Source organism: Punica granatum, chromosome 2, assembly GCF_007655135.1.
Source record: "Punica granatum isolate Tunisia-2019 chromosome 2, ASM765513v2, whole genome shotgun sequence".
Lineage (NCBI taxonomy): Eukaryota > Viridiplantae > Streptophyta > Magnoliopsida > Myrtales > Lythraceae > Punica > Punica granatum.
In genome coordinates, this window is record NC_045128.1 from 6,689,898 (window position 1) to 6,714,200 (window position 24,303).

Here is a 24,303-nt window from a genome sequence, read left to right on the forward strand (position 1 = left end):
CTTTTTGAGTAGTAGAAGGAAACCGAAAGCAGAAGAAAGCAGAGAGGCCGTGAGCTGAAGACTGAAGAGACGAGAAGAGAACGCAGAGAGGAGATGTGAGCTTCAGGAAGAGAAGAAGAAGAAGAAGAAGAAGAAATGCAAGGGCTCCATCACCAGCAGCAGCAGCTGGCGGCTCTCCTCTCGGCCGCCCTCCCCAAGGACTCGATCGACCTTCCTTCTTCTGCTTCATCATCGTCGTCGTCGTCGTCCACTTCGAAGCTCGCTGCCGTCCCTTCTTCTGCTTCTGCTGACACCGACGATTCAGCTCGACTCGCCGCCATCAGCTCCCTCCACAGGGCCATCCTCTACCCTCCCAACTCCCTCCTCGTCGCCCACTCCGCCTCCTTCCTCTCCCAGGGTCTCTCCCAGCTCCTCTCCGATCAGTAACTGCTCTCTCTCTCTCTCTCTCTCTCTCTCCCCCCTCATCCATCCATCCATCCATCCATGTCAGGTTTCATTTGAATTGCCTGAGCTCCGACGATGAAGTTATTGGATGAATGTTACTTGTTTTCCTGCAATTATTTGCCTGTCTTGATCGAAGTTACAGTTTGATTGCGCTTTTAGCGGTCTCTACCTGTCTGCGCGTATTCATCTGTCTACTTTGAACCTGATGATATATATATATATATGTATGTATGTATGTATGCATATCTACGTATATGTTGTTTTTGATGATTGTGATGCTACCTGTAACTTGGTCAATCGGTTATGAAATGAAACAAACACAGCACGTATGCTCGATGTCGAGATTTAGATTTCGGTCTTGAATGTGAGATGTCCACGAGCTTTATTGGGATAAATTCTGTTCACGGGTTTGTGTTGGTTAGAGATATCAGCCTTTTTGGAACATAATGCTAAGAAGCACTGAGAAAGATCAATTGCGAGCGATTACATGATTTCAATGCGTCTGCGATTAACCTTGTGAGGTAGCTGGTGATATGGGGAAACTCGCTTCACAGGAAGGAATTGAATGGGAAAGGATAAGTGGGAATCAAATGTGAAAATCGATCAAACTTATATTACCCCATAGTATCTGTGAAGAGCTGTAACTTCTAAATAATATGGATAACAACAGAATGATACAAGAAAAATAAGGATGTGATGATACGCCCTGTTTCATAGTCTCCATGTTCATGCATCACTCGCCTTTACGAGTCTCCTTTTTGCGTTATTTCAATTATTGTGTTGTAACTTTGTTCAAATTTTTGACCAGATCCTACTCCGTGAGACAGGCTGCAGCCACCGCCTATGGAGCCCTCTGTGCTGTAGTATGTTCAATCCCCATAACCTCAAATACCAGACAGAACCATGTCATCCTTGGTGCTATGGTGGATCGGTTCATCAGTTGGGCGCTCCCATTGCTCAACAATGTCGGTGCTGGAGACAGAACGGCAGAACTGGCGCTGGACAGCCTTAGGGAGTTCCTTAATGTCGGAGATGTTAATGGAATTGAAAGATATTCATTGCCAATTCTCAAAGCGTGCCAGCAACTTCTTGAAGATGAGAGAACCTCCCTGAGCTTGCTGCACCGGCTTCTTGGGGTTCTAACCTTGGTTTCCTTGAAGTTTATGAGATGCTTCCAACCTCATTTTCTTGACATTGTGGATCTTCTTCTTGGATGGGCATTGGTGCCGGACCTTTCTGACTCTGATAGGCGAGTTATCATGGATTGTTTCTTGCAATTTCAAAAACATTGGGTTGCCAATTTGCAGTTTTCCCTTGGATTACTGTTAAAGTTTCTCGGTGACATGGAGACACTGCTTCAGGATGGAGGCCTTGGGACCGCCCAACAATTCCGGAGGTTGCTTGCGCTGCTATCTTGTTTTACAGCAGTCCTGCAGTCCACTGCCTCTGGCTTGTTGGAATTGAACTTACTTGAACAAATAAGCGAGCCCCTTAGCAAAATGCTTCCTCGGTTTTTGGCCAGCCTATCAATAGTTGGACGAAGGTTTGGGTGGTCAAAATGGTATGGTGATTTGTGGAGGTGTCTGACCCTGTTGGCAGAAATTTTACGTGAGAAATTTGCTGCCTTTTATCCGCTTGCTGTTGATACCTTATTTCAGAGTTTGGAAATGACTGACGATGCATCACCCAGTCTACGAGGAAAAGTCAGTTCGGTTCATGTTCATGGAGTTCTTAAGACAAATCTCCAGTTGTTGTCTCTGCAGAAGCTTGGCCTTCTCCCTTCATCTGTACAGAAAATACTGCATTTCAACTCTTCAGTGTCTCGGTTGCGTCTGCATCCTAATCATGTAGTGACTGCAAGTTCTGCTGCTACATATGTTTTCTTGCTGCAACACAGTAACCAAGAAGTTGTGGATCAGGCAGTGGCTTTGTTGCTGGTGGAATTGAGAATTCTAAGAAGCATGGTGGAAAAAGCCTTCACCCATGGAGATGAAATCTACTATAGTGATTCTAAGTCATACTCGAAACTCGAATTGTGTGCTTTAGTAAAGTTTGATTTGAAAGTACTATTGACTTGTGTAGTTTTAGATGGAATTGAGGCTTTGATTAGTCAACCAGACATTGCCATCCTATATCTGAAGAGGTCAGACACACTCATACATTTTATTTTTGAGAATCTGCACCCTTTTGACAGTCTGATAATGGCCTCTGTGGAGTTACAAGTCACTGTTTTTGGGACGCTGGAGAGGCTCAGTAAAGTTGAATTCTTGAGCAAGTATGTGACCTGTGAAGAAAAGGCCCTTGATACTTCCTATAGGGTCTTGCATTCGACTTTAATTGGGGAGCATGGTAGGAAGTACAGTAGGCTCCTTGTCAAAGCTCTTCATGCATCTTCCCCTCTTGCTGTAAAACTAGAAGCCTTGAAATGGATTCAAAGATTTTGCGAGGATGTTATTAATTTAGCGAAGCATTCTGAGGCAGATCCTTACCATTTCAAATCATTTTTACATACAGGTGCATTGTGGAATATTATTGTGTCTGTTCTGGATGCAGCATCTGATAAGGAACAAAAAGTGAGGTCACATGTTACGTTGGTCTTGGAGCTGCTTCTGCGAGCAAGACTTGTGTATGGGATGAGCTTGTATCCAATAGCCCACAGAGTTCTCGAAAAGCTCGGTGATCCTGATAATAATATAAGGAATACATTTGTAGGGCTACTGTCGAATGTGTTGCCTGCTATGGTCTATTCATGTGGCCTTTGTGAATATGGGACTTCCCTAGCATGTGGACCCTATTCTTTTGAGACCAATAGCTCAGTCTTGCACTGGAAGCAATTGTTTTCTTTAAGGCAGTTGCCCCAGCGGCTTCAAGCACAACAGCTTGTTTCGGTTCTGAGCTACATTTCTCAGAGGTGGAAGGTGCCTCTTTCGTCCTGGATCCAGCGGCTCATCCACAGCTGTCGGAAATCAGATGATCTTTTGCCCACCCAATCCGAGGATATGGGCGATCTCAGTGCCTCTGAGTCTTGGTTGGATGTTAAAGTAGATGAAGAATATCTTGAAAAAGTTTGTTCCTCTAGTGTCTTGGCTGGTGCCTGGTGGGCTGTACAAGAAGCAGCGAGATATTGTACTTCAACACGCCTTCGAACGAATCTTGGTGGGCCCAGCCAAACTTTTGCTGCTTTGGAGCGAATGCTTGTGGACGTTGCTCATGTACTGCCACTTGACAGTGAGCAAAATGATGGGAGTCTTAGTATAATTAACTCTTCTGGTGCTCACCTGCTACCTATGAGATTACTGCTGGATTTTGTTGAGGCCTTGAAGAAGAATGTTTATAATGCTTATGAGGGATCTGCAGTACTAGGACCCGTCTCTCGTGCGAGTTCCTTGTTCTTTCGTGCCAATAAAAAGGTCTGTGAGGAGTGGTTTTCTCGTATATGTGAGCCCATGATGAATGCCGGGTTGGCACTGCAATGTCCTTATGCTATAATTCAGTACTGTAGTTTGCGATTATATGATCTTCATAGTATTGTATCTTCAGCTTTCAAGGACAAATCTAGGGGACAGAAGTCAAATTTGGAGGGCATCAGAAGTAGATTTTCTGGAGATGTCTTACGAGTCCTAAGGCATATGACACTGGCTCTCTGTAGGATCCATGAACCGGAGGCTTTACTTGGGCTATTAACATGGGCTTCACAGTCATTTTATCCTTTGTTTCTTGAAGATAACCAGTCTATAGATCACAGTGGGATCTCAGGACCCTTCACGTGGATCAATGGACTTGTGTACCAGGCAAAAGGTCAATATGAAGGGGCTGCTGCATACTTTACTCACTTGCTTCAGTCTGAGGATTCTCTAAGGTCCATGGATTCTGATGGAGTACAGTTTGTTATAGAGCGAATAATTGAGAGCTATTCTGCTTTGTCTGATTGGAAGTCTCTAGAATCTTGGTTATTAGAGCTGCAAACGCTTCGTGCCAAATATGCTGGGAAGAGCTATTCTGGTGCTTTGACAACAGCTGGCAATGAAATCAATGCCATTCATGCCTTGTCACGTTTTGATGAAGGTGATTTTCATGCTGCATGGGCATGTCTTGATTTGACACCTAAAAGTAGTGGTGAGCTCACACTTGACCCTAAACTGGCCCTACAGAGGAGTGAGCAAATGCTCTTACAGGCACTACTTCTTCAGGTCGAAGGGAAGATTGACAAGTTGCCTGAGGATCTACAGAAGGCCAAGCAAATGCTGGAGGAGAACTTGTCTGTTTTAGCACTGGATGGGTTAGAAGATGCTGCTGCAGTTGCCACTCAGTTGCACTGCATTGCTGTGTTTGAAGATGGACTTAGCGTTGAAGGTAGAGAGGAGAGGTCAAAACAGTTCTATTCTGCACTGCCGTCATATTTCCAGCTGATGCAGAGTCCAATTAGTAAAACACGCCAAGATTGTTCCCCATGGCTGAAAGTTCTTCGAGTTTATCGGACAATTTACCCGAGTTCTCCTCTCACTCTGAACCTCTGCATGAACTTGTCCAGTTTAGCTCGGAGGCAGAAGAACCTATTGCTGGCTCATCATCTCAATGACTATCTCAGAGAGCATCTACCCAGATGCTCAGAGGAGAGATTCTGCAATTCTCTAGCCTCTAATTTGGAATATGAGAGGATTCTGCTCGCCTATGCTGAAAACAAGTATGAAGATGCTTTTACTAGTCTCTGGTCATTTCTGCGTCCCTGCATAGTTTCCTCAGCATCCTCAGTTTCTGAAACAAATGAAAGTATATTAAAGGCAAGGGCATGCTTGAAACTTGCAGACTGGCAACGTGATCATTCAGTGTCATTTTTTGAGGTAATTGCTCCGATGATGGAAGAAGATTTCAATACTCCCTTTCTTCATGTTGACAGAGATGGGAATTTTTCTAGTGATGGCAGCTTAAACTACAAGCAGAGTGCAGGGCCAATTATTGATGAAATTATGGGCACAGCTACAAAATTGTCGACTCAACTTTGTCCTTATATGGGCAAGGCTTGGATGTCTTATGGCAGCTGGTGTTTCATTCAGGCCCGGAATTCCATCCTGAATCCACATGATTCTGTTCTTAAGTCATGCTCGTTTTCTCCTTTGCTCGTGTCAGAAATTCAACCAGGTAGGTTCATGTTGAGTGAAGATGAAGTCGAAAATATACGGGCTGTGATTTTGCAGATTTTTCTTAAGCTGGGTGAGGACTGTAAGTTGAATAATAAAAAGGAAGACCAACATGATCGGATCGCGTCCTCAGAGGATTTGACCAATAACCAGCTTTTCAAGGCTTTGATAGAGCAAGTAGTGAATATCCTTGAAGCTGCTGCTGGGGCACCTGGTGCAGAGGAATCCAGTGGCGAATCACTTTCTACCACTGTTGCTTCAAGGTTACATAAGTCATTCCTTAATGCAAATGTAAAGCTAGAGGTCAATGAGTTGGATCAGCTAGTTGACATATGGTGGACTTTGAGGAAAAGAAGAGTGTCACTTTTCGGCTATGCAGCTCGGGGATTCTCACAGTACCTTTCATGTTCATCTTCAAAGTTTTGCAATGGACAGCTGATTGGTTCGGTCAGTGAGTCACTGAAAACTGGCTGTTACACTTTAAAGGCAACATTGTATCTCTTGCACATTCTTCTCAATTATGGAGTTGAATTACTAGATACTCTCGAACCTTCTCTATCTGCTGTTCCTCTTTGGCCATGGCAGGCAAGTATTGTTATTCTCAGTTATTTTTTCCTTTGTACAGCCACTAATATGATGGGTCTGATTAAGGTACTCTTTTGCAGGAAATAATTCCCCAATTGTTTGCTCGCTTAAGTTCCCACCCAGAACAAGCCGTCCGAAGGCAATTACAGAACTTGTTGATGATGCTGGGCAAGCGATCTCCATGGTCCATAGTGTACCCAACTTTAGTTGATGTAAATGCCAACCAAGAGAATCATTTAGATGAGCTTCAGCAAATACTTGGCTGCTTGGTAATTAATTCATATTATTAAATTTTGCAGCATTTCATGGTGATAATATCCTCAATTTGGGGATCATGCTTGAACTACTTTAAGTGTGTTTTTTATTTTCTGCTGGTAGCATTGTCAGGTTCATAAGGACACTCTTATCTAGCTTTACGCGAAGTTCTTCGTTCTTGTGCTATTTTTATATAGGTCTTTGGTAGTGTGCTGTGATTATATATAAGTGATCACAATAGCGAATGGAGTTATTTTATTGTTTAGTTTTACCAGTAACGCACAAATCGCATATATTAAATATCAGATAAGTGCTATGAGATCAATGCAATAGCTTGACTTATTGCCATGCAGAGAGAGCTTCATCCAAGACTGATTCAGGATGTCCAACTCATGATCGACGAGCTCGGCAACGTGACTGTTCTGTGGGAGGAGCTTTGGCTTAGTACCCTTCAAGATCTTCATGCAGGTAATATGAGCTCTTTCAGTTCATCTTCGTGTAGGTTGTTGCTTATATGTATCTATCGAATATCTGGTGAGTTTTAGCTTCTAATGTAAGTTCTACTCGACTTCAGAATGTTTATCAATTAGCACAGAATTTGATATATACTCTTTGATATGACTTTGCCTGGGTTATGTTTTATCATGGGTGATCTAACTTAGTTGTCTTCTAGATGTGATGAGGCGCATCCATGTTCTCCGGGAGGAAGCTGCAAGAATTGCAGAAAACACTACATTGAGCCAGTCCGAGAAGAATAAAATAAATGCTGCTAAATATTCAGCCATGATGGCTCCAATTATTGTAACTCTCGAGCGTCGCTTGGCCTCTACTTCTCATAAACCTGTTACACCACATGAGTTGTGGTTCCATCAGAATTACATGGAGCAGTTGAAATCTGCCATTTGGTCTTTCAAGACTCCTCCAAAATCTGCTTCTGCTCTAGGGGATGTATGGCGTCCATTTGATGCAATTGCTGCATCTTTAGCATCCTATCAAAGGAAGTGTTCAGTTTCATTAGGTGAAGTAGCTCCGCAGTTGGCTCTCCTGTCGTCTTCGGATGTTCCCATGCCTGGCCTCGAGAAGGAGGTCAATGATTTTGAATCTGATGGAGGTCTCACATCTTCTCAGGGGATCATCACTATTGCTTCCTTCCTTGAACAAGTAGTGATTCTATCCACCAAAACTAAGCCTAAGAAGATCAACATAATGGGTTCAGATGGTCAAAAGTACACATATCTGTTAAAAGGGAGGGAAGATTTGCGACTTGATGCTAGAATTATGCAGTTATTGCAAGCAATTAACTGCTTATTGCACTCATCTCCAGCCACACGTACTCACCCAATCAATATTCGTTATTATTCTGTGACTCCAATCAGTGGTCGGGCTGGTCTAATTCAGTGGGTGCACAATGTGATAAGTATATACAGCGTCTTTAAGTCCTGGCAAACCCGTGCCCAATTAGCCCAGCTTTCATCTTCGGCCACTGGTGATACAAAAAATGTAGCTCCCTCCATTCCCCGTCCCAGTGACATGTTCTATGGTAAGATCATTCCAGCCCTCAAGGAGAAAGGCATAAAAAGAGTTATTTCTCGGAGGGATTGGCCTCAAGATGTTAAGCGGAAAGTTCTTATGGATCTTATGAAGGAGGTCCCTAGGCAGCTCCTTTATCAGGAGCTTTGGTGTGCCAGTGAAGGATTTAAAGCCTTCAATTCAAAATTGAAAAGGTATGGCTCAGAGGACCACTTCCCCAAATATTTTACGCACTTGTTTTCTGAAATTGTATGATCTCCATCGTCTTCATGTTAACAAAATTCTTCAAGCAGTAAACTTGTCTGTCTGCTTTTATAATTGTTGTAAGCTCAAAAAAACCAGTATGCTGATATAGCCTGCATCATGAGTTTAAGGTCGAATTGTTGATCAACAGAGTTGCAATTTCACTACACTGAGCGAAGTTATCTTCCCTATAGATTTGAACCTTGAATCTCCCATAAATTTATCTCTCCAAAAACTTAAATAAAATCTGAAAAACTTCTTCATCCTTTCTCATTTGTCCAAATTTCAGTGATAAATGAGATTAGGAAGCTCCTATTTATGGCACACTTCTTTCTTCCCTTCCCCACCCCCCCCAAATCCTCCTATTATTTACTCTGTTCACATGAAACTGTTAGACAGGAATAGAATAGAGTGCTTTATCATCCAGACAAGAAGGAACAGGGAAGTGACAAGTGAGAAAGTCCATTCATTTGGAGAGCATAGATTTGTTAAGTTCTTCCTCTTATTCAGTCATGCTTTTTGTATGACACTTAAGTAGTTCAATGACCAAAATGGCATAGTCCGATCAGATAACTCCTTGTTACATGGAAGTGTTCACTTAATCGGATTCCCTACAACTTAAAATCAATTTTAAATTGTTGAGATCTCTAATCAGATCAATTTCTTCTCCTCAAGATTCCATCAATTTCTCCAAGTTGAGGGATCATTTAGATTAGAGAGGAGCAAAGTGGGAGGCTACTCTCTTCTCTCTCCTCTACCTGGAGAAGTCCGTCATTGAGAAGGAATAAACTACTACTCAAAAATCCCTCCACTCCTATTTTACTGTGAACACATCTTCAATGGCAAAATTAGTATAGTTTATGGGTCATCTCCATTGAAAATGAACTTTTTACTAAACAAAGCTTATAAGTATTTTCTTTTTGTTGGTGTTCTGTGGAAAAGCAGCAATTCTTACGACTTCCGATTTCCCTTACATTGGTAGACCAAGAAAAAATTAGAAAGAAATGCTGTGATAAAATTTCTGTGCATTGAATAGGCCTTAAGTTTCCTTCCTTTTTTCTTTGATGTAATGACTATGATCTGCGTTTAGTTAGGATTGTTTTGGTAACCACATTCTTTCATGGGGTAACATAACAAACTTCTTCACAAATTTCTTGAGGCCTAAAATTGGCTAATTGTGATTTTAACTTTCAGGTATTCTGGAAGTGTTGCGGCCATGAGCATGGTGGGACATATTTTAGGCCTTGGAGACAGACATCTTGATAATATTCTTGTGGATTTCTGTAGCGGTGATATAGTGCATATTGATTACAATGTTTGCTTTGATAAAGGGCAGAGACTGAAAGTTCCAGAAGTTGTTCCTTTTCGACTCACCCATACGATAGAAGCAGCTTTAGGGTTGACTGGTGTAGAAGGTACCTTTAGAGCAAACTGTGAGGCAGTTATGGGTGTCTTGAGGAAGAACAAAGATATTCTCTTGATGCTACTAGAAGTATTTGTTTGGGATCCTCTAGTTGAATGGACACGGGGAGACTTCCATGACGATGCAGCGATTGGTGGCGAAGAGAGGAAGGGCATGGAGTTGGCAGTGAGCCTGAGCTTGTTTTCTTCTCGAGTACAAGAAATTCGTGTTCCTTTGCAGGTACTATTACGTAATCTATGCTTCTTAATGTAAATATTGCAGAGTACTAGATAAATACCTGTTCTCTGTCCTGGCGTTTGAGCATTTATGGTGGATTAATCTCTGCTCTTGATGGGGTCAGTTGCTACTAATTAAAATATAATATCCTTCATGATCTCACTTAAATTTTGAACAGCCACTTCAGCTACTGGTTGCTCAAGATTGTTATTAATGACACAAAATCTAAATACTATTTCTCTCTGTCAAAAATTTGTGAATTCTTTTTTAGTATGACTTTGCCGCAGTCCAGTCCACTTTAAAATACTGTGTTCAGATTGATCTATTGATTGGCCTAGTCGAGTTAATAAACACTGACATCTTTTTTACATAAATTTTATTTTCTGGTCTTTAAAATATGTTTATTGATGATGTTTCTAGACTTACTAAATACAAATGCATGTATGAGCGCTCAAGTTAGGTGTCAACTAGAAGATTTGATGATTTTCAAGTTTGGATGGATGCAACTTCTGCAATCATCTTTATCTCATCTATGTATGTAAAATACATAAATTTATCATTTCAAATTAACTTTACCATTATAATTTATTTATTTGATGGATAGAGTATGATCGTACATGCATTATTTAAATAAAGAACAATAAGTCAAATATATAATGATATTATTGTAGATATCCAAATTAAGATAATTAATAAGGCATTTTAGTTTCTAGCAAGATGTTTTCGGTAGTGAAAGTGTAAAAGACATTTGTCGATTTTCTAAAGTTTCTTTTGCATCTTCAAGGGAAAAATGGAAAACCGTTTGTATAAATTTATGCATTTAAAGTCAAAGAAAAATTAAAAAAGTTTAATAAGTTGTAGCTGAGGATTGATGGAAATTGGGGATGTGACAAAGCCTTAGTCATCCTCGAGAGTAACCATGGCTTTATATATTATACATAGATGAGGGAAAGTTTCATCCTTGTGCTCGTCAATTGTATACATGCCTGACTTTTTTAATTGCAATCTCTTGCCTACCTAGCAATTGCTTAAAATTTATAATTTTTTTACCAGGAACATCATGATCTGTTACTATCTACTTTGCCAGCTGTTGAATCAGCCCTTGAGGTATGGAAAACAGACTTCCTCTTAACTCTCTGTGCACTGTGGATTACTTTTTTCCTAAGCAACATTTTAGCTGACCTGAATATTTGCTTGCCAGAGGTTTGCTGATGTGCTAAGTAAATATGAACATGTCTCAGCCTTGTTCTTCCGAGTTGATCAAGAAAAAAATAATCTCATATTGCATGAGGCATCTGCAAAATCTATAGTTGCTGAAGTTACTTGCAACTCAGAGAAAATTCGAGCTTCTTTTGAAATTCATGCCCGAGAGTATTCTCAGGCAAAAGCCATGGTGGCTGAGAAAGCTAAAGAGGCAACAACCTGGATCGAGCAGCATGGAAAGGTCCTTGATGCTCTTCAAAGCAGCTCGGTTGCTGAATTAAATCCGTGGTTAAAGCTAAGTAGTATGCGAGAAAGTCTGTCTCTTACATCAGCAGTCTCTGTGGCAGGGGTCCCGCTTTCTGTTGTTCCTGAGCCTACCCAGGCTCAATGTGATGATATAGATAGAGAAGTATCACAAGTTGTGGTGGATTTGGATCACGGGGTGGCTTCTGCACTGACTGCAATTCAAGTGTATTCTTTAGCTTTACAAAGGATTCTTCCTCTAAATTACCGAACAACCAGTTCTGTAAATGCCTGGGCACAAGTTCTACAGTTATTCTCTGATGTGCTATCCTCTGATGCTCTTTCTATTGCGAGAAGACGGGCAGCTGAATTGGTTTCTCATATCTCGACCGCTGGTCATGAATCAATCAAGCTTGCGCATGATAATCTCTCCCGTACACTGGATAAGTATGTCCTTGATCTTGAAAAAGTTGAAAAGGAGTGTTCCGAGGTGATGAATACTGTTGGCTCGGAAACTGAATCAAAAGCTAAGGACCATGTCCTCTCTAGCTTCATGAAGTTCATGCAATCTGGTAATATAGAGAGAGAGGATGAAACCCATCATGATGCGAGAAATCAAAGTGAATTGTCAGAGAAGGAGAAGGCATTACTTGTGTTGAATTTAGCTGTCATTGCTTTATATACTGATGTGAGGGGTAGGGTATTAGGGATAGGCAACACAGTAGGACTAGGGAGTTCATGCGATTTCTCATCATTATTTGGTGAACTTGAAGGGCAAGTAGAGAAATGCAACCTTTTCAGTGAGTTTCTGAATGAAGTGAGTCAGAGTGCTCAGTCAGAAACATCAAAACTTCTAGTAGATTTAGACAATCGGGATTCTGATGAAAAACTTCCGTCCATTTTTAAAAGAAATTTGGTTTCCTGCAAATTCTTCATTGATCAATTGATTGAGGATGTTCTACCTGATTTAGCAAGAGCTACAATTTCTTATAATTCAGAAGTTCTGGACATGTTTGAATCAATTGCACAGCTTCGGGCCTCTACTGATGCTGCTCTGGAGCAGCTAATAGAGGTTGAAATGGAGAGAACATCTTTGGTTGAGCTAGAAAAGAACTACTTTGTGAAGGTTGGTCTCATCACTGAGAAGCAGTTGGCCCTTAAGGAAGCTTCTTTGAAGGGTCGGGATCACCTTTCCTGGGAAGAAGCTGAAGAACTTGCCTCTCAGGAAGATGCCTGTAGGGTACAGCTAGATCAGCTTCACCAGACATGGAACCAGAGGGACAAGCGTGCTTATTATCTCCTTAAGAGGGAAGCTGAAGCTAAAAATGCACTGATTTCGACCGAGCGCCATTTTCAAACTCTGTTTAATGCTGAAGAGGGTGGCGAATTGCACGGTTCAAGGGCCAAAGCACTGTTGATTGCATTGATCAAGCCTTTCATGGGTTTAGAATTGACTGACAGAGTTCTGTCCTCTTTTACCAATGCTTTAGCTTCCTCTGGCATGACTCATAACTTGGCAGATGTCAGGATATCTGGGCACTCACTGTCCGAAAATGTCTGGAAGATTGGTGGCTTGGTGAATTCTCATGCCTTCTTTATTTGGAAGGTATCTGTCATGGATTCTTTTGTTGATTCGTGCATACAAGATATTGCTTCATCTCTCGATCAGAACTTGGGGTACGACCAGCTTCTTATTGTTTTGAGGAAGAAGCTTGCCATCCAGCTCGAGAGGCACATCAGTTTCTACCTGAAGAACCATTTTATTCCTTCTTTAGTTACTTGGCTGGAGAAGGAAATTGAGCAACTAAAGCAATTCAAGGGGGCAACAAAAGAGTTAACGTCTGAGTATTTGAGGATGGACCCTGGAGCCGTGAAGAAGGTCCAGCTTATGCTTGAAGAGTATTCTAAGGCACGTAAAACAGCACAAGCTGCAAGGTCCGCAGCGTCCATTATGGAAAAGCAGGTAAAAGAGCTCAGAGAGGCTATTTGCAGGACTGGGATTGAGATCGTTCAGATGGAATGGATGCACGAGTCACAGTTGACCCCTTCCCATAATAGCCTGATTGCATTGCAGAAGTTTTTTTCTGTTAATGATGATCTGCGTCCACTTATCCCAAGGCTTAGCCGATCAAAATTGTTGGAAATCATTCAGTCTGCTGTAGTGAGAATAGCTCAATCAATTGATAGCCTGCAATCAATTGAAAGAACTTCTCTTACGGCACAAGGACAACTTGAAAGGGCAATGGGCTGGGCTTGTGGTGGTCCAACTCCAACTAAAATGTCCGGGATTCCTCCTGAATTCCATCAACATCTCATGAGGCGGCAGCAACTTATGTGGGATGCTAGGGAGAAGGCATCAGATATAATAAATATTTGCATGTCAGTATTGGAGTTTGAAGCATCTAGGGATGGCATTTTGTGGGTGCCGGGAGAGGTTCATCTGTCTGCAACTGGTAGCGATAATAGGGCGTGGCAGCAAGTGTATTTCAATGCACTCACAAGATTAGATGTTGCCTATCATTCATTCAGCCGTAAGTTTTTGTTCTCATTGTATGACTTAATTTTTAAACTTATCTATACTATGGAGTCATTCTAACCCTGACCTTTTTTTTTTTTTCAGGTCTCGAGCAGGAATGGAAGTTGGCGAAAAGCAGCATGGAGGCTGCTTCCAGTGGCTTGTATTCTGCCACTAACGAACTATGCATTGCTTCCCTCAAAGCAAAGACAGCTTCAGGTCTTCTCACTCTTTCAATTGCAATTTAGTCATAAAACCATACAAGGAAATTCAATCCTCCATCATATTATAGTTGTAAATCATGTTTCTTTTTGGCTACAGATGATTTGCAAAGCACTATTCTTGCCATGAGAGATTTTGCATATGAAGCTAGTGTTTCTCTATCTGCTTTTGGTCGTGTCTCAAGAACTCATACAGCCTTGACATCAGAATGTGGTTCCATGCTCGAAGAGGTATGATTATTAGTGGTGCCCGTGCCAATTGTTCTTTTTACTGCTGTGAACTTCTGTATCATTTCTTGAGACATGAGCTGGTTATTTGCTACAGCTCTCGCCGTGATATTGTGCCACTTCACCATGACAATATCATCCAAATTATATCAATTTCAACTCAATGTAGTAGACCTAAGATTACCAGAGTCTTCTGATTTTTGGCTACCTCTAAATTAATAATTTACATTAATGGAAAATATATACTATGTTCCTTTTCAGTTGATCCTGGGTGTAGAAGACATAAATTTGTTTGCAAGAGAGTTATGGAATTTGAGTTAGATTATTTTCATCACAAAATCCTTTCCCTACTTTTCAGTCCGTGAGTTGGTAAAGCTTTTTGCTAGTAGTAACTCAAAACGGTCTAAGTGAAAGCAGTTTATGTTACTAACAATTTTGGACTTTGCTTCTGTTCAGGTCTTAGCGATGACTGATGATCTACATGACGTGTACAGCCTGGGGAAAGAAGCTGCTGCAATGCACCACTCTCTTGTGGATGATCTTTCAAAGGTTTCCCTTAAATCGCTGCCTAATTATTATTACTTGCTTCTAAAACGAGGTTAATTTTTCTGTCATGAGTCTACATTCCGTAACTCGTTTACATATCCCAGTTTCTAATCCATACAACCTGTCATCAGTTCTTTACCATGTTTTCATGTTGGTTGTTTTCAGGCAAATGCGATCCTTCTGCCACTGGAATCGGTATTGTCAAAAGATGTCGCCACCATGACTGATACTATAACAAGAGAAAGAGAGACGAAAGCGGAGATCTCTCCCCTTCGTGGGGAGGCTATATATCGATCTTATTCTTCTAGAATCAGGGAAGCTAGTCAAACTTTTAACCCCCTGCTACCATCACTCATGATATCCGTGAAGGGTCTGCTCTCTCTGTTGACCAGGCTTGCAAGGACAGCGAGTCTGCATGCTGGCAATCTTCATAAAGTAAGTAACGCGTGAAATAAAAGAAAAAAAATTAATATTATAATGAGAGAGAATTATCTATGTGCATCTCTCCTTGTATTCTTATAATGCATTTTAAAGGTTAAAGCTGTATGCTTCAGATATGTTTCAAGGAGTAGTTATTTGCTTTAGATTTAGTAATTTGTCTCAGATAATGGAAGGATCTAGAGTATAGTTATTCCTGAAGCATATAACTGGAAGTGTGTTGGGAACAACACATGATAAAAGAACCTCATATCACTCGAGATTAGTGATCCTAATGCAAATATCTCCAGCTACTCCTTGAAACTTGCCTTAACCTCTTATGAGGTAACACTTTTTTTGCATGTTCCTCCCACGCTGGAATGTGCTGTCTAATGACCAACTGGACATTGCGTGGCTCATCGATTACTTTAATTGTCTGCCCAAAACCCGATTTCTGTTATGTGATAAATTTTTGTAACATGTACATTCCAGGCATTTGAAGGAGTAGGTGAAAGCCAGAGAGAAAAATCACAGGGATTTGATTTGTCCAAGGCAGATTTTGATGGGGAAGGCTCTTCCTCTGTTGATGGTGATGGGGGAGAGCAATCCCGCTATGATGAGGGTGACACCCAGGATACTTTGGGCTTTTCTGGTCTCTCTTTGAATGAGAAAGGATGGATATCTCTACCAGATAGCATCTGCACTAGTAGCTCGGGATCTGAATCTTCTATTACTGAAGTAAGTGTTTCAGATGGCTTCCGTGACTCAACAGAAGAGGCGGTAAGTCTTTTTTTCTAGGCTTATTCTTGATTAAGAACAAACTTAATTATTTAAAGCTTCTCTACCAGATAAACGTTTTTTAGAAAGTTTCAAGTAGCAATTATGACAATTATGCTTAATTAAGTATGTCGTAGTCGACTCCATGAACTTAATGATCTTGATTTAATTGCTCTGTTATGTTTCTCCTCATCCTCTACCTTCCTCTCGTATATTCATTTTTCTTTCTAAAACTTATACTGGCCAACTTTGGAGCACTTCGTAAGTTTCATCAAATGAAATCTTAGTCATTGTAAAGTAAATGTAATATTGGTAAAATTCTTGAATTTCAAACAGTCACAAGCAAAGCTGCCAGAATTCAAGGATCCTGTAGGACCCACAGATGGAGGGTCAGATCACGAAAGTCCTGTCCAAATTTCACAGTCCCTGCTTGAGGAGAATGAGGAGTTGAAATCTGGGGCTAAAGATGAAACTTCCTCCAGAAAAACTAGGATTGAAGATGATAGCGATGAAGCTCTTAGTACTAATAAACATATGAATGGTCCGGTAATCAGGGGTAAGTATTGTAATTTTATCAATGTTTCTATAGTTGCTTTATTATAGTGTTGTTTTATTTGGTCTTTTTTTTTTTTTAAAATTGTAGTTTTGAAATATATTAGTTTTGTATAGTCTCGTTTGTTTCCATCTTTCTCATGAATTATTAACACTTCAGATAGTATGAAGTAACTTGCTTCTACTTTCTACTTCATTCTACGGATCTTTTTTTCCACGACATAATTGATCTTACTTGGGACCTTATATCAAAGGGTACAACTTAGTCTTGGAAATAGTTACTGTATTTTAGAACGTCAAGATCATCAATCTGGCAGCATTCAACATGTTCTCTAGATGCGTAGGAGCACCATGGATCTAGTTCAGGTCCTTGAGATGAGTCCCTGTAGTCCAAGTTGGTTTTTTTGGGTCAGAAGGGTTGGGTTGACATTTAATACCACAGCTTGTGTGGTGGTCAAAAATGAACGTTTGCTTATATGATCTAGCAGGAATCTTGGGTTGTATGAGTAATTATCTCAAAAGGGTAGCAAACGGGAAGACGCGTGAAAAGCTGCCTAGTGTTTGTTATCATTTTTCTGCACTCTTTCAGAAGGAAATTCATCTGAAGCCAACTCCACCTTGGTTGATAAACGTTCAAATTTGTTGCTCTCCATTGTAGACATTCAGAATGTCAATATTTATGAATTTAAAATTTTTGAACTAATTAACATGTAATACTGATAAATGTGGGAGTGGTGCCCTGTGTTTTCGGGGTATATGTTGGGAAAGGCGGTAATCTTGTTCCTGGTTCTCTGCTTATTTTTCATTTGATCTGGCCACTTCAGGTAAAAACACTTATGCAATGTCGGTTCTGAGGCGTGTGGAGATGAAATTAGATGGTCGGGATATCTCTGACTCCGGGTATGATATACTATGGGATTGTCACCCAAAAATCGAATATCTGTACTGCAGAATATTGTCTACAAATTTTAATATTTTCATGTTGATGGAGATTTTTTCCTTTTCATTTTTCATTGCCAGACAAATTAGCATTGCAGAGCAGGTGGATTATCTGCTTAAGCAAGCTACAAGCGTGGACAACCTCTGCAACATGTATGAAGGTTGGACGCCATGGATTTGAGTCATAGACAGGGGGAACTGTTTTCATCACACCCTTTGGTGAGAACTTACTGGATGAGCTCTAGAGGAGACCAGGGCTCCCTCCGTTGGTGATACCCACCACCACATGCATTTTGGCATGACGGCCGGTCAGAGGCAATGCCTAGGCACATAAGAAGTCTTCAGTGGGCTGTCGGGTGCCTCTAGGTGAAACTGTTTAGAGAGATGCAGTCAGAGCATACCCCGTGACACGCAGAGTGTCTTGTTGATGGTTTCAGAGGTGGTTCTGATGGGTCAGCGGAAGTGTCAAGTTTCTCCACGTTCAGAAATGAAGAACCAACCTAATGCCAATTTGGAATAGAGTATAAAGAGATCCTCGGCTTTTCCAATTCAGGTGCAGAGCAATGATAATGTCATGCACGGGCATTTCGGATGTTCCAGAGTGGATGCAAAAGTATACTCATGCAGATGTGAGTTTTCTGCAACTGCAGCAAATCCGGTTTATGAAGTCAGTTGTCAATTGTCAATCTACTGCAGGTGAAGGGTCTTTGGGTCATTGTATATACATAGCTGCAACTCGTTTAGGAATGTGAATAGTACCGAAAGTAAGATCCAAATTTGGATGGCCCGACGATGAATATTGAAGCACATCATGTTCTTCATGATTTCTAACTATGCAAATGAACAGCTGGTGTGTGCGTGGGTGCAAAGTAGCCAAAGGCGATCCCTATAACCTCCCAAACCGATCCCATAATTTGATTTTGTTTTGCCACGTATTGAGCTCTCTTTCGTAACTGTAGGGTTTGGAGCCACTTCAATTCAGGCAAAACGATTAGTCCATTCTGACCGTCCTATAAAACCTCTCATCACCATTGGATCGCGAGTTACGGCGCTCGAACGATAACGAGAGGGGTTATGGACTGTTAAGTAACAGAATTTCCCGTGGATTCCCCCCCGAAAGCTGAAATCTGTAGAGAACAGCTGCGGTTTTGGTCGCTGTTTTCCTTCCCCCCCCCCCATCTGTTTCCGACACAAAGATAAGATGACGATGACACACACCTTTCCATATCCATTATTTATCAACTTTAATCCCTTTGAGCCCACTGAATAAATAAATAAATAAATAAATAAATAATCAAACCGCTATTGCCCAAGGCTTTTTCAAAAACCAGCAGCACTCTCCTCTTTTTATATAAATCCAATCATTAGCCCTCTCAGCTCCTCACAACTCCAAGCCCCAAAAAGCAGAAAACGAGAGTGTTTTGCTGGAAAACCGTTTCCAACTACAAAGTTGTACGACTTCCCGACTGATCATAAGCATGTCTTCATCCGGGATAGTGGACAAATGGACCCGGAAGCTCCGTGAACAGGGCCAGTCCCTCCTCTCCATCACCAAGGGTGGTGGTGCTGCCGAAACCGAGGCTGCTGCCACCTCTCCTGGATGGCTCTCGCCCGTTTTCACCAGGGTCACGCCGGCGGCCAAGATGGTGCCTTGCTCTGAGACCTCCTTGTCGATGCTCGTAGAGTGTTTTAGCCCTTAGATTTGAACTACTATTATTATCTTGTCTTCATTTCCTTCTTTGTGGAGTCCAGTGTATATAGGAAACCACCAATCCATGGCAATCTATGTATGTAATTCAGAGTATCTTCCATCTCTAATGTCAAGACTTGAGCTCGTTTAGATTTTTCACTGTGCGGTAACACGGCAATTCACACATCGAAGGACAGCTACTGGTATTGTACTCGACACGACCTCGAAAAATTATTTCACAGTTCAATACAAGTCCAGCTTTCAATTTTACACTCGGATGGATGTACATGATTCCTTTACGTTTCTGTATTCGATGTGTATAAGAGTGCCATATTCCAGCTGTTCCGATTTTTCATGATCCCCGTTCGGAGCAAGTCCATCCGTAAGTATACCAAACACATCGTCAGGTGGTGCTTGCTTCGATGCTCGTAGATGATTCGTCGTTGACGCCGGTCATGACTTCCTGTGCTTCCCAGTCCATGATCTCCCTTGCATATTTTAGACATTCATCTACACTATCCTGCTCAAGGCCAGTGACCGAAGAAACAAACAGCTTTCGTCCCGTGAGGGAGAAGAAGAACCGCTTGAACTTCCACCCGATATAGTGGAAGGCCCGTTCCGCCACTGAAGGGTTCCCATTGACGTAGGTGCCAATGTTGTGATTGTGGCTTATAACCGGCTGGAAGTCACGGAACCACTCACACCGATTGAGAGGTGTGTGCTCGATCTTCTCCTCGAGCAGGTCCAATTTGTTCAGTACCAGGAGGAAGTCCTTCTTGTAGAAAGTCGGGTGAGTAACGATGCTCTCAAAAAGCTGTTTGCTTGCTAATATCTTGTTCATGAAAACACCATTTTTGTCCATGAAGAACTCGTCGTAGTCGGCCAACGAGATGCAGAACAAGACGATGTTCACATCCTCAAACATCTCCAACCACTTGCAGTTCTCTCCTAGGCTTCTTGGATGTACTCTGATGAGCTGGTACCTGCAGGATGATCAATGTCGACTTCGTGAAGAAAGAACGTGACCCTAGCCAAATTTACTTGTCGAGTTAGAATAGATCGGTTCAGCCAAGTGATTCAGGAACGGACCTAGGCTCGAGCCGTCCCTAACTCTATTTCTTGCAACCTCATGTAGCCTGTATACCGTAAAATAACAATAACTATAGCTGGTGATTTGATGTTTTAGCATTTGAATAATGATTGTACCTCGGAAAGGAATTGTGCTGATCAGAATGGTTCATAGATTCATCCGATTGTGCTGACTTGGGGAAGGAGAAATCCGTGCTAGCAAGACTGTTTGAAGATGTTATTCCCTCGGAGTATAGGATGTCCATATCAGATGGTTCATAGCCTTCCTTTGAAATCTCAATAGCCTGAGATGAAAAAGTGTTTCGAAAATAAGAAGATCGACTTGCTGTATTTGAGGGAAACACATGTCATCATCAAAATGCTGATAAATAGCTCGCACGGTACAAGCTCACTCCTAGGTTGGATTTTCGATTCAAATTAGGGATGGTAGATTTCGAATGTACCCTCTCTAGGAAATATGTGGCAACTCTAGGTAGCATCCCCAGTTCACTCCTACGGTTGTATGTGGCTTGAATTGCTCCATCCATCCAGAGCTCCTCGACCAATGGTGCATATTCGCGACTAGCAGAAAGAACTATGGCTTCTAAATTACCGGATTCTATAACTTTTAGAAGCCAATCTGAAAATGCTTTTAGTTTACGACCCAATGAATAGGTCATCAAGCTATCCTCTTTCTGGTTACTTTTGCCTGTAAAAAAGTTTATACCATTATATTGCTGATAGAATCCTAATTGTAAGTTTCAAGCTCAATGAAGTAACTTCATTTAATAACTGCAAAAGTGTATTCCAACGGTATACCTGAGGAACTGGATTGTTCAACTGACAAAACTTTCCCCTTTGCCCTCGAGCTTTCATCCCTCGAGCTTTCTTCAGCAAACTGCTCCCTCCCTTCTAAAAGTACTCCCAGATAACGATATAAGTTGCTCTGTATCATCAACTTAATATTCTGGCGCTCATCTTCGGTGAATGGGACTCCATATACAAGCTTGGTCTGAAATTATAACAAAGTCAAATTTTTAGACAACGGATACTATTTCTGCCCTTCATTAATTTTAAGAAAAGACGCTCGGATACTCCTCGTCATCAAAAAAATTGCAAAAACCGCCAGTAGGTACATTACTTGAAAAGCTAAATGCTATAGAAAGACTGTCCTGTATTCATTGCCCTTCATTACTTGGGAAATTGTACATTTTCTTACAAAGATAATTACAAACTTATATAAGCATAAGATTTGGCAGCATTTCATTATGGATAAGGTATAATAAGCCGTAATGCTAAGTTGCATACACTTTGTTGATTATCCTAACCTGTTTGAAGATTGTGCTCGTGCCAGATTTATCAGGGCCGACTAGAAGCAGCTTACGAAGAGCATTCTGCTCGAGCTTGTTTTGAGCACCTTCCTCTCCGCCAGAAATGGTAGTACTAGGAGGAATTGGCAGCGATAACATCGCACAGACCAGCTTTGTCTTCCTCTGCATGTATTATTGTCAGCATATCAATATTACAGTAAGTGCAGATAACAAATGGCAGAGAAATCCGAACCAGTAATTCAGAACGAACCTTCTCCCACAGTCGACCAATGACATTTTTCTGGCCCTCTTCTTGGTATGAACCATCTTTATCTACCCAATAGTGAGTTTTTCCTTCACATGGAATTCCCGCCACCTGCAAAATAACAACAATAGTTGCTTAAGGTCAGCATTGAGTTTTCACTTCTTGACATCTTGAGCTTCAAAAGTCGGATAGGTTTGTGTACGGAAAACAAACCTTGAGCATCCAGACCTCTTCTCTGGTGATCTCTCGTCTATTAATAAGAATATTTGTGTTTCCATTGCTCGCATTTCTCTGTAGCTGCCCGCCAATACTGTTTAACTGGGCAGTAATTATATCGCAGGGCTTCTGTCCTTCCTGTTAAACTTATCAAATTCAAGCTCCATTAGTTTCATGGATAACTTCGCGTTTCTCATTTTTTCATTAATTGATATATTAAGTTCAGAAGATGAATAAATCGCCAAAGCATTTTTTGTCTCAGAAATTTCTTTCTACTCCATAAGATACAAAAAGAAGTAATGGAAGCCTGAGTTGAGGATTCACCTTGCCCCAATAACCCGATGCTTTATCATACCAATAGCGTCCCGGTCTTAGCTTTTTGGGAGGGTTTGGGCAGCTCTGTAACAGAGCCAGCGCTACTTGATTGAGGGGCTCATCATTCACATACACAAGGTTCGGGGGCAGCTGATTCGATGGGCAAGATATCTCAGAACCCATTACCCTTTTAACCTCCATGTCCGTTAAGAGCCGCTTAAGCATCCTAGAGCATCTCCCAAGGGAATCCCGCTTCGAGTCATCAATCCTGAAACCTATGCAGCTGATGCATTTTCTTCCTTCAGGCATAGAACCCATAGCTCTCAACACACAGCTGCGACAGTACTTTGCGTCACACACGATGCAGACCTCCTTCTCGGTGAACCTGTTGCCTCTCAAGCAGCGATAGCATGCTCCTTTCTTCTCGTTCTTCTCAGCCTTCTGCTTCACAGGAATGCAATCGGGCTCGGAAACAACAGATTCCTCATCGCTGATTACGTCACCTGAGTCAGGATCACGGAAAGTCACAGTAGACGACTTCCGGATGTGGTGAGGTGATCCATAGTCAGAGCCCTCCTCTTTCCGAGAATAACAGCTAGAAGAAGAGGACCGCAGTGCTGATTCTAACTCAACTATCTCCGACCTCATATGATCCTCAAACCGAACACCTTCTTGGCTGACTTCTGGTGACTCGGGCGGATCCAAATCTTGGACTGTTGCATTCTCATCACGACTACTAGAAGTCGAAGAGCTTGCGCCATCAGCCTCAACTGAACATACAGTCAGAGAAGTGTTTGACACGTCCTCCGTCTTCTTACAACCAGAGCCCTTCCTTCCGACAGGACTGATTACAGGCAAGGCTAAGTTAAGAAACCAGGAGTTGCTCGGAACGACCGAAGCTGTTGGAATCTGATCGATGTTGAGCGGAACTGCCCGTGGAATATCAGAAAATAGCAGGGGGCCTTTATACTCCAAGGCTATGGAATACTCGACGCTATGATCGTCATCTTCTTCCGGAGCAGAAGGTGGGAGGGACACGAATCTCCTCAGAACCGCAGCCATTTAACGAACCCGACGAATCCACACAGCCCTTACAGACAAACAACAAGCTCACGATCAAGAATTGCAATCCCCTGAGCTGTATTCAGCAACCCCGCGAAGAAAAGTTCTAACTTTCATCAACCCCACAAGACAAAACCACCATTGGAAAGCAAAATGAAAGCGCAGAACAGGGCACCAGGAGTGCAAAACATTAACATCTTCAACGGGTGTGAAACTTCCGGGAGAGCGGTGGCCATTAAATTGTTCTTACTGGCATGAATGAGTCAAAGAGAGAAGATTGACTGACTGAATAAAAGAGAACTTGACGTTCAGAGAGAGGAGGCTGAGCAGGAGGATGAAGGGCCCCATCATTACCATTCTCAAGAGTAAAAGGCATAGACTGAGACAGAGACAATGGGACAGGGAAGCGGAAGAAGACGAAGGGGGTCTTGCCGTCTTGCATGGTAATGGAATAGCGATGCCATTGCCATACTTTTTCCAAGTCCACGCGTTTGACGGGAAACTTTGTCCCCATTCAAGGAAATTCTATCTTGACTTGGGGTCATGATGACCCATTTGATATTTTAATTCAAGTGTTTAATATTAAACACTCGATTTGAATTACTAAATACTTGAACCGATCGTATTAAATATATTATTGAGAGTGACATCATGTCATGTTAGACAGACCATTGAATCATTCATGCCATGATTAGGTAGGTAGGAAGGTGGGAATGGGAAACTTTCAAGGACCAAGGAATACATTTGTCAGTTTCCTGAATTAGTTCCTGAAGTATTCTGCTCCTGTCACTTTGGTCCAGGAAGGTTAAGGACCCCGTTCGGAAGGGCGAAAAAATTGACGAGATTGTGGGTCGGAACGACACAGCACGTCGTCTGGGTAATGTTGGTATTAAAGAAATTCA

The 24,303-nt window shown here is 41.7% G+C and overlaps 2 protein-coding genes and 1 long non-coding RNA gene across 5 annotated transcripts; 2 read left to right on the forward strand and 1 right to left on the reverse strand.

Annotated features, from left to right (window-relative positions):
- The first annotated feature begins 58 nt into the window (after positions 1-58).
- LOC116195148 (serine/threonine-protein kinase SMG1-like) lies at positions 59-18,344 on the forward strand. 2 transcript variants are annotated; one of them, XM_031524127.1, is made up of 16 exons: positions 59-422; positions 1,253-6,167; positions 6,248-6,436; positions 6,776-6,890; positions 7,096-8,146; positions 9,390-9,837; positions 10,888-10,941; positions 11,036-13,811; positions 13,901-14,014; positions 14,117-14,247; positions 14,701-14,793; positions 14,956-15,225; positions 15,700-15,987; positions 16,321-16,540; positions 17,361-17,436; positions 17,557-18,344. In XM_031524127.1, exons 1-16 carry the CDS (start codon positions 136-138, stop codon positions 17,654-17,656), a joined length of 11,127 nt encoding a protein of 3,708 aa, XP_031379987.1. In that variant the 5' UTR covers positions 59-135; the 3' UTR covers positions 17,657-18,344. The 2 variants fall into 2 exon arrangements, with proteins under 2 accessions (XP_031379987.1, XP_031379988.1); XM_031524128.1 differs by having other exon boundaries at positions 15,700-15,945.
- Positions 18,345-19,205: 861 nt separating this feature from the next.
- On the reverse strand, positions 19,206-23,799 carry LOC116195149 (extra-large guanine nucleotide-binding protein 1-like). Of its 2 annotated transcripts, none has more exons than XM_031524129.1 (8): positions 22,349-23,793; positions 22,022-22,162; positions 21,815-21,919; positions 21,562-21,726; positions 21,053-21,245; positions 20,698-20,942; positions 20,372-20,538; positions 19,206-20,148 (listed from the first exon to the last, which is right to left on the reverse strand). In XM_031524129.1, exons 1-8 carry the CDS (start codon positions 23,399-23,401, stop codon positions 19,569-19,571), a joined length of 2,649 nt encoding a protein of 882 aa, XP_031379989.1. In that variant the 5' UTR covers positions 23,402-23,793; the 3' UTR covers positions 19,206-19,568. The 2 variants fall into 2 exon arrangements, with proteins under 2 accessions (XP_031379989.1, XP_031379990.1); XM_031524130.1 differs by lacking the exon at positions 19,206-20,148 and adding an exon at positions 20,166-20,301 and having other exon boundaries at positions 22,349-23,799.
- Positions 19,814-20,411, forward strand: LOC116195150. Its single transcript, XR_004154589.1, has 2 exons — positions 19,814-19,955; positions 20,032-20,411. It is a non-coding gene; the product is annotated as an uncharacterized LOC116195150 (long non-coding RNA).
- Positions 23,800-24,303: the final 504 nt, after the last annotated feature.

Bases quoted from the DNA above. Each gene is read 5' to 3' on its own strand.
- LOC116195149 (XM_031524129.1), bottom strand. From the start codon at position 23,401: ATGGCTGCGGTTCTGAGGAGATTCGTGTCCCTCCCACCTTCTGCTCCG. The intron at 21,727-21,814 runs GTTCGTTCTGAA...TAATACATGCAG, and splicing joins TTGGTCGACTGTGGGAGAAG to AGGAAGACAAAGCTGGTCTG. The intron at 20,149-20,371 runs GTACAATCATTA...ATCATCCTGCAG, and splicing joins CAGCACAATTCCTTTCCGAG to GTACCAGCTCATCAGAGTAC.
- LOC116195148 (XM_031524127.1), top strand. From the start codon at position 136: ATGCAAGGGCTCCATCACCAGCAGCAGCAGCTGGCGGCTCTCCTCTCG. The intron at 6,891-7,095 runs GTAATATGAGCT...GTTGTCTTCTAG, and splicing joins CCTTCAAGATCTTCATGCAG to ATGTGATGAGGCGCATCCAT. The intron at 9,838-10,887 runs GTACTATTACGT...TTTTTTTACCAG, and splicing joins AAATTCGTGTTCCTTTGCAG to GAACATCATGATCTGTTACT.